Source organism: Lithobates pipiens, unplaced genomic scaffold (assembly GCF_037356315.1).
Source record: "Lithobates pipiens isolate NorthernLeopardFrog02 unplaced genomic scaffold, aLitPip1_a1.2 Scaffold_13, whole genome shotgun sequence".
Lineage (NCBI taxonomy): Eukaryota > Metazoa > Chordata > Amphibia > Anura > Ranidae > Lithobates > Lithobates pipiens.
The window spans coordinates 300,356,233-300,366,074 of record NW_027507718.1 but is presented as its reverse complement, the minus strand read 5'-3'; the positions used below and the strand labels follow the sequence as shown (position 1 = coordinate 300,366,074).

Sequence of the window (9,842 nt, the reverse complement as noted above, 5' to 3'; positions counted from 1 at the left end):
CATGTTTCCCGTGCTTAGAAATGTCCCTGCACAAAGTGTCATTTCTGCAGGAAAAAAAAGTAATTTAAAAGCACTCGCGGCTATAATGAATTGTCAGCTCCCCGTAATACAGAGAACACTCATTGAAAGTCATACAGGCATACTATAGACACCCCCCAGGTAAGAAATTTAAAGGAATATTACACTTTTATTGTTTCACTTTAATCATTATTAAAATCACTGCTCCCGAAAAAACGTCAGTTTTTAAAACTTTTTTTGCATTGATCCATGTCCCCTGGGGCAGGACCCAGGTCCCCAAACACTTTTTAGGACAATAACTTGCATATTAGCCTCTAAAATTAGCACTTTAGATTTTGAACATTCGAGTCCCATAGACTTTAATAGGGTTCTAAAGTTCACACGAAGTTTAGGTCTATTCGCAGGTTTTGGTGCGCGTTCGGCTCATTATTAGTCAGGACATCGTTTGTATATCAAGACATCGCTTGTATATCAAATCGCTTGTATATCAAGTCAAAATGTATTAAAAAATGTTTGCTTGTCTTGCAAAACGCTCTCAAACCAAGGTTATACCGTATTTGCTGCAGCACAATGAACAGTGCGTTCCAACCCCATCGATGTATTCACAAATAAATGGAAAGGACCGTTTTATCATCGATCTACAGAGGACAGACACGCCCAGCACACAGCAGAACACTCAGCGCTCTCATCTTCCCTCCCCACACGCGAGGCTCCGCCCACTCCCAGCCCACCGTGGGACTGGAACGTACGAGTCATGTGACTGCTGAGGGCTGGTGGAATGGCTCCGCCCCGGACGCGCTGGTTGCCCGGGCTATGGTTGCTGGGGCCTCCTGGATACGCTCACCCGAATGCTGCTGCCATTTTCTCCGCACACCGGGAGAGTCGGGCTAGGTGACGTCACGTGTGGGCGGTGATGTGGAGGGGCCACTGTGCATTGTTTGTAGCCCGTAGTCAATGAATGGTATGATTGGATGGAGGGGGCTGCAGACCTGTTGTGGTTCCTGGGATTACCTGATGGGAGAGGGGTGAAGGGAGAATGTGTGCTGGAGATGATTCTATTGTAGATGACATTAGGGATCTCTATTACATCCTATAGGATCATCAGGTGACATCTTCCCATTTCTTTGCTGTTCTATCCCATTGTGTAACTTTCTTTTCTTGCTCTTCCTATTAGGATCCAGTTATCTATCCTAGAAGCCAAGGATCATGTCACATCGAGAGGTATGTATACTGATCACTGTCACCGCTGATTTCTAAAATGAAAATAGTTTAAAATCTATATGTGTGTGGCTGGCGTAAGGAAGGGTTAATTTCTCCAGTCTGTGTACCATTGGGGAAATTTTTCTTCACTTCCTGTCCTAGGGTTACAACAGGAAGTTAGAGGGAAACTTCCTAAAGTGATTGGTGTGTGTGTGTGTGTGGTTTTTTTTTTTGTTTGTTTTTTTAATAACCTATCATACTTGCTTTGAATGTGCAGCTCGTTTTGCACAGAGTGGCCCCGATCCTCGTCTCCTGGGGTCCCCCGGAGGGTTCTCACGACTCCTCCCCACATTTATTTATTTATTTCAGGTACTTATATATAGCGCCATCAATTTACGCAGCGCTTTACATACACATTGTACATTCTCATCAGTCCCTACCTTCAAGGAGCTTGCACTCTAAAGCCCCTAACTCACATTCATATACTAGGGCCAATTTAGTCAGGATCCGATTAACCTACCAGCATGTCTTTAGTGTGGCAGGAAACCGGAGTGCATGGAGGAAACCCACGCAGGCACAGGGAGAACATGCAAACTCCAGGCAGATGGTGTTGTGGTCACGATTCAAACTAGTGACCCTTTTTACTGCTAGGTGAAGGTGCTGCCCACTACACCACTGTGCCGCCCCTGGGGCACTCCTGAATCCAGCATTTGCATCCATAGCCACGAATGTATGACTTGGCCCTGCCCCAAACCCCCTGTGCCCACGTCATTGGATTTGATTGACAGTGGGCGGCAATGGCTGCGCTCCTATCAATTTATCCAATCAAGAGTCGAGAACCCAGGGCAGAGAGACAGCGCGTCACCACCGGATGAAATTCCAGGGCTCAGGTAAGTAAAATGGGGGGGGGGGGGGTGGGCTGGTCACTGCCAGGTGTTTTTTCACCTTAAAGCCTAGAATGCATGATTAATGTGAAAAACACAAAGGTTTACAACCCCTTTAACCACTTGACCCCCTGAAGATTTACCCGCTTCATGACCAGAGCACTATTTGTGATTCGGCACTGTGCCTTTTTAACTGACAATTACGCGGTCGTGCGATGTGGCACAAATCAAAATAAGCGTATATTGATTGGTTTGCGCAAAAGTTATAGCATCTACAAAATATGGGATAGATTCATTTATAGCACTATTATTATTATTATTATTATTATTTTATTTTTAGTTTTTTTTACTAGTAATGGCAGCGATCTGCGATTTTTATTGTGAGTGCGACATTATGGTGGACACGTCGAACAATTTGGACACGCTTTAAATTGTAAAGGCGGGCTTCAGTCTGATAGGACCACAGACAATGTAATATCATTAATGTTATGTTAGCTAGAACGCTCTTATACAGCGATCAGTGCTATAAAAATGCATTGATTACTGTAAAAATATCACTGGCAGTGTATGGGTTAAAACTAGGGGGCGACCAAGGGGTTAATTGTGTTCCCAAGTGTGTGTTCTAACTAAAGGGGGGAGGGGACTGCCTAGGGGAGATGACAGATCGCTGTTTATATTTTGTGTGAACAGACGATCCGTCACTCCTCCCCTCAGAGAACCAGGATCTCGGTGTTTACACACCGAGATCCCAGTTCTTGCCATGTTATGAGTGATCGCAACTGCGCGGTGGTCTCGATGACTCGCATCGGCCTGGGGGGCGAGCTGCAGGCGCACACGCCCCTAGTGGCCACCACAGGGAGCGACATAACATAGCGGCGATTCGCGCAGCCAAGCCATCTCGCTGCAGTACAACTGCGGCGGCCGGTCGGCAAGTGGTTAATTGACAAATTGTGCGCTCATGCAATGCTGTACCCAAATAAAATTCATGTCCTTTTTTTTTCCTCCTCTGCAGGTTTTTATTTTTTGCGCTATAAACAAAAAATTCCGTCAATTTATGAAAAAAAATATATTTTTTACTTTCTGCTATAAAACACATCCAATAAAAGTAATTGAAAAATAACAAATTTCTTCATCAATTTAGGCCAATATGCATTCTGCTTTTGGTAAAAAATCCTGATAAGCATATATTGATTGGTTTGCGCTAAAGTTATAACATCTATAGACTACGGGATATATTTATTTTTTACTAGTAATGGCGGAGATCAGGTTTTTTTAGCGGGACTGCAATATTGCAGCAGACGAATCGGACACCTAACTGACACTTTTTTTGGGACCAGTGACACTAATACAGTGATCATTGCTGAAAAATATGCACTGTCACTGTACTAATGACACTGGCTGGGAAGGTACTAGCATCAGGGGTAAAAAAAGGGTTAAATGTATGCCTAGGTTGTAGGTGCACCGAACGAAACCATTTATAAAATATATATATTTGTATTGTATTTGACTTTTTAACCACTTGACCACTGGGCACTTAAACATAACCAGACCAATTTTCAGCTTTCGGTGCTCTCACATTTTGAATGACAATTACTCAGTCATGCAACACTGGACCCATATGACATTTTTGTCCTTTTTTCACACAAATGGAACTTTCTTTTGGTGGTATTTAATCACCGCTCGGTTTTTTATTTTTTGTGCTATAAAAGAAAAAATACAGAAAATTCTGTAAAAAAAATGAATTTTTCTTTGTTTCTGTTATAAAATTTAGCAGATTAGTAATTTTTTCTTCATAAATTTTGGCCAAAATTTATACTACTACATATCTTTGGTAAAAATAAGTACAAATTGGTGGATATTATTTGGTCTTTGTGAAAGTTATAGAGTCCACAAGCTATGGTGCCAATATCTGAAAATTGATCACACCTGAAGTACTGACGGCCTATTTCAATTCTTGAGACCCTAACATGCCAGAAAAGTACAAATACCCCCCAAATGACCCCTTTTTGGAAAGAAGACATTCCAAGGTATTTAGTAAGAGGCATGATGAGTTTTTTGAAGTTGTCATTTTTTCCCACAATTCTTTGCAAAATCAAGATTTTTTTTTTTACTTTTTTTTTTCACAAAATTGTCATATTATCAGTTTATTTCTCACACACAGCATATGCATACCACAAATTACAACCCAAAACACATTCTGCTATTACTCCCGAATACGGCGATACCACATGTGTGAGACTTTTACACAGTGTGGCCACATACAGAGGCCCAACATTCAGGGAGCACCATCAGGCGTTCTGGAGCACCCAGGACAATTCTGACATTTCTCTCCTACATGTAAAAATCATCATTTATTTGCTAGAAAATTACATAGAATCCCAAAACATTATATATATTTTTTTAGCAAACACCCTGGAGAATACAATGGTGGTCGTTGCAACTTTTTACCTCGCACGGTATGTGCGCAGCAATTTTTCGAATGCTTTTTTTATGGAAAAAAAACAGTTTTGTGCTTTAAAAAAAAAAAAAAAAACACAGTAAAGTTAGTCCAATTTTTGCATAATGTGAAAGATGAAGTTACGCTGAGTAAATAGATACCTAACATGTCACTCTTCAAAATTGCACACGCTCGTGGAATGGCGCCAAACGTCGCTACTTAAAAATCCCCATAGGCGACAATTTAATTTTTTTTTTTACTGGTTATATGTTTTGAGTTACAGAGGAGGTCTAGGGCTAGAATTATTTCTCTCGCTCTAACGTTCGCAACGATACCTCACATGTGTGGTTTGAACACCGTTTTCATATGTGGGCGGGACTTACGTATGCGTTCGCTTCTGCATGCGAGCACATGGGGACAGGGGCGCTTTAAATTCCTATTCCTATCACTTTTATTCCTATTACAAGGAATGTAAACATCCCTTGTAATAGGAATATGGCATGACAGGTCCTCTTTACAGTGAGATATGGGGTCAATAAGACCCCACATCTCACCTCTAAGCTGGGAAGCCTGAAAAAAAAAAAAAAAAAAAAGATTCTGGCTTTGATCGTATTGGCGAGTCGGTAGAAGCACCGGAGGGCGGCGGGAGGGGGGGGATGTCTATGGCTGGGTATTGCAGGGTATCACCGACTATGGCTGGGTATCTCAGAGTATGGCGTTGCAGAGTATTGCTTTGCAGAGCATTGCAGGGTATTGGCGGGTGTTGCAGAGCATTGCAGAGTGTTGCAGGGTATTGGCACGGATGCTCTCGAATGCGCGCCCCAGGGGGTGCGCGAGAGCAGAATTCTGGGAGGACGTCATATGATGGCCTCCCAGAGTTAAACAACCGCCCTGTAGCCGTCATTCGGCTATGGGCCGGTTGTTAAGTGGTTAATTAATATCATCAATTTAAATGAATATGAATTTATTGTTGCCCATTATTGGCTCCTTTAGTGCAAGAAAAGTTCAGAAAAAATGCAGTCTGCAGTTTCTAACCATCTCTTGTGTCATGTCCTCGGTCTCTAACCATCTCTTGTGTCATGTCCTCGGTCTCTAACCATCTCTTGTATCATTATAAAAAGGGGGGGGCAAAGGGTCATATGAAACACACCGTTTGGGTAGGATGAGACATTCAATATAGTATAAATAATATTGAGTAGTAACAACAAGGGGCATAATGCAGTAATTGATATACATTTAATTAAAATCAAAAAGTATGATACAAGGTAGGTAGAACATGATTAATACATCATATCGTAATAGAATTAATAACACATTAAACAATGTATCACATGATTAAAATTAGTATCAACAATACACCCACATTAAACACAGACATAATGAACATATTGTATTCATTAATTCAATGGCTCAGCCGAATAAAACCCATGGTACAAAGCATGGTAACTGTGACATGACATCAAATATTAAAGCTCTACGTGTTTTGTGGAGTTGTGCTTTACGCAATTAGGGATGGAGACCTATGTGCTGGATGGTCATGGTCTCACATAAAGTCCTACCTTTCTTTTTCTAATTCAATCTCTTGTATCATGTCCTCAGTCTCTAACCATCTCTTGTATCATGTCCTCAGTCTCTAACCATCTCTTGTATCATGTCCTCAGTCTCTAACCATCTCTTGTATCATGTCCTCTAGCAGACATGGTACAGAAGATGGCCAAAGATTGCAGACATGATACAAGAGATTTGTGCAGATCAGAACGGCAATCTCCCTCTGTGTCACAGAGCTGGATTTGAATTTCCCAAGCCGGGCGGCCGCAGTACCAATGCCCCACCTCCTGTAATATGTCACACTGATTCACTGTCCCGGCATTGGATCAGTGTGACATCTATCACAGGAGGCAGGGCATTGTTACTGCGGCCACTCCGGACATTTCAGCTCTGTGACACTGGGAGATCACTGCTCTGCGTAAGAAAGAGGGAGGGGAGGACGGATGACACCCCCGCAATGTGAGCCACCCGGGGCAGACCCGCCCCTTTTTCGGTGCTATTATCGGCATATTTTCTTCTTTCGGCCGCATGCGGAAGACATTGCTTTTAGCTGATATGCTTCAGCGGCTGAGTGCACCACTACTAGGTTGTGCTTACTCACTGTGTGGGAGGTGCTTGGACTAGGGGAAGGCAGAAACACAGGAACAACCTTCCCTTCTGACAGAAACCATGAAATCAGACCGAGACAGAAGTACAGTTAAATCACATTTGTTTAATAATATAACATTAAAAAGAAAAGGAAAAGGGACTTTAGAAGAGGCGTGTTGCTGAGTAAAAACTTTAATGACATTTTTTTATTCATTAAATACACACCATATCATAAAACGTGTCAATCTTTGGGTGTAGGACACGATTTACTATGGTGCGCTTCTTTAAATACATTTGTTTGGGTATACAATTGTTTTACAAAATACAATACAACATCATTGACAATACAGATGCATAGACATACTCATCCATTCATAAAACCAATAAACATAAGCAAATGCTCCATAGTAAGCCGAAATGATCTGGGCATCGGTTGGATATATACTCGACGCATGTTTCATGGCTCTTGCCAATCATCATTAGTAAAGATGCTCTGAAATTAAATCAAGAATATCTGTAAATACAGGATAACCTTTAAGCGGAGAACCATCTCTCAAAAAAAGGGGGAGCTATATCGATCTCGCCCGGGGCTGAGGTGAGGAGTCGCACCCAAAACGAGGATAGCAGCCGTGTAAAGCCCAGGTGACCATGTCACAGCCATAGTGTATGATGTATGTTTACCAGGCCAAACTATTCTGCAGGAATGTAAAAATAAGACCTTATGAAATTATTTACTATTAATGGGACAAATCCATACTTGTGGGTAAATAAAAAGAATGAATAATATGCACTTAATGCAATAATTTAAATTATAATAATTAAACTACAGTAGGAAAAGATATGCAATATGTACCCACTGTAGGTAACAATAAATCAAACACACCATATAAAGGTGGGCTGAAGAATGTAAATAAATCAATTACCTTGTGTATAATTCTATGGCTGCAGATATGCCTGGAGTCCTGCTTGTATGGACGGACAAGATGAAATGGTCAGCTGGCTAACACAGACAGCCTAAATCCCCAGCAAAGGGCTGACCATTTCATCTTGTCCGTCCATACAAGCAGGACTCCAGGCATATCTGCAGCCATAGAATTATACACAAGGTAATTGATTTATTTACATTCTTCAGCCCACCTTTATATGGTGGGTTTGATTTATTGTTACCTACAGTGGGTACATATTGCATATCATGTACCAGAGAGGAAAGTTCTCAGGAGTACATGTACTAGAGAGTGCAGGGGCTCGGGAGTGTGCCGTGCAGGGCTCAGGAGTGTGCAGTGCAGAGAGTGCAGGGCTCGGGATTGTGCTATGCAGAAAGTGCAGGGCTCGGGATTGTGCTATGCAGAGAGTTCAGGGCTCGGGATTGTGCTATGCAGAGAGTGCAGGGCTCGGAAGTGTGCAATGCAGAGAGTGCAGGGCTCGGAAGTGTGCAATGCAGAGAGTGCAGGGCTCGGAAGTGTGCAATGCAGAGAGTGCAGGGCTCGGAAGTGTGCAATGCAGAGAGTGCAGGGCTCGGAAGTGTGCAATGCAGAGAGTGCAGGGCTCGGAAGTGTGCAATGCAGAGAGTGCAGGGCTCGGAAGTGTGCAATGCAGAGAGTGCAGGGCTCGGAAGTGTGCAATGCAGAGAGTGCAGAGCTCGGAAGTGTGCAATGCAGAGAGTGCAGGGCTCGGAAGTGTGCAATGCAGAGAGTGCAGGGCTCGGAAGTGTGCAATGCAGAGAGTGCAGGGCTCGGAAGTGTGCAATGCAGAGAGTGCATGGCTCGGGATTGTGCAATGCAGAGAGTGCAGGGTTCGGGATTGTGCAATGCAGAGAGTGTAGGGCCCAGAAGCGTATAACCCAGGGAAGTTGATTTACTAAAGACAAATATACTGTGCACTTGAGCTAGATCTGAAGGGAAGCTCTGAAATGAGGGAAAGCTCTGCTAATTTCTATCATCCAATCATGTGCAATGCTGTTTTTTTGTTTTCCTTGCATGTTCCCCTTAGATCTAGAGCCTATAGACTATATGCCTTTAGCAAATAAACCCCTAGTGTGCAAGACTTAGCCCTTGTACACATGGTCGGACATTCCGACAACCAAATCCGACGGCTTTTGTCCGAAACGGTTGCATACACACAGTCGGACAAAGTTGTCAGAAAATTTCGATCGTACTTAACGTGATGGCGTTATTTCGTTAGGACGGGACTACGTTCAGGCTAGTAGCCAATAGCTTAGGTCTAGGAATTTGATCTGTGCATGCGTGCCACTTTGTCCGATTGGAATTCTCTACACATGATCGGACAAAGTCCGATCAGATCATGTTGTCAGAAAATTTTATAGCCCAGCTGGAAAACTTGGTCCGTCGGAGTATCCGATGGAGCCCACACACTGTCGGACTGTCCTATCGGACATTGTCCATCGGAATGTCCGACCGTGTGTACAAGGGCTTAGGAGTGTGCAATGAAGAGAGTGCTGGGCTCAGGAGTGCATGACACATACATTTTGGCCAATTAAATAAATGCGCAAACTCCAAACACTGCTAAACTTACACAGATTTTTCTCCTGTCAGGATGAACGTTAACAAGAAACCAGTGTGCATGAAGCCTTAAAGTCTGTGTGGTTGCAATAGTATCTTGGTAGAGCGTGCTTATATTGCTGAGTGCCTGAGAGTTATGACCATCAATTTACCTTTCTTAGTAATGTAGCATTCCTTAAAGCGAGACTAAACCCATTGATTTAACAGTTTCAAAAAACGATGCTGGGAATGTAACTGTCACGTTGGATGTGTTCTCAACCAAACTGTCAAACCATCCAATGGCTGAGGTCATAACTGATAACATGTGCAGCATCATGGCAGGTGAAGATCAAACCGAAGCCAGGATGGCAACTTCTTTGGTTGAAAACCATAGGAGGGTTTAGTTCCTCTTTAAATCCTGTGACTATAACTTGATGTTTTTATGTTTTTTTTAAACCATTCTTCTGATATCTCTTTGCAGTGATGCACCCTTCTGTGCTAAATGAAGATGTGATCTGAATGATCGGTCTAAACACCATCCACACAGTACCATCGTAATCCAGGAACTGAGCTTCTAACAAGAATAGTAGGTAGCTGTCTGTCCTCACCATGGAGCTACAATTAAACCGCGTGGATTACTTACAGGTACAGCACTAAATAATCCTTGTT

General features: G+C 42.7%; 1 protein-coding gene across 3 annotated transcripts in view; it reads left to right on the top strand.

The window, feature by feature from the left end:
• Nucleotides 1–756: 756 nt before the first annotated feature.
• BBS7 (Bardet-Biedl syndrome 7) overlaps nucleotides 757–9,842 on the top strand; it is a 78,681-nt gene continuing 69,595 nt past the window's right edge. Inside the window, exons 1-3 of one of the 3 annotated variants that reach the window (XM_077476839.1) lie at nucleotides 757–909; nucleotides 1,193–1,239; nucleotides 9,655–9,818. In XM_077476839.1, coding sequence (XP_077332965.1) covers nucleotides 9,783–9,818 — 36 coding nt within the window. In that variant the 5' untranslated portion in view covers nucleotides 757–909; nucleotides 1,193–1,239; nucleotides 9,655–9,782. Of the gene's footprint in view, nucleotides 980–1,192; nucleotides 1,240–9,654; nucleotides 9,819–9,842 lie in introns of all 3 variants that reach the window. The other 2 variants (XM_077476838.1, XM_077476840.1) reach the window with 2 other exon arrangements.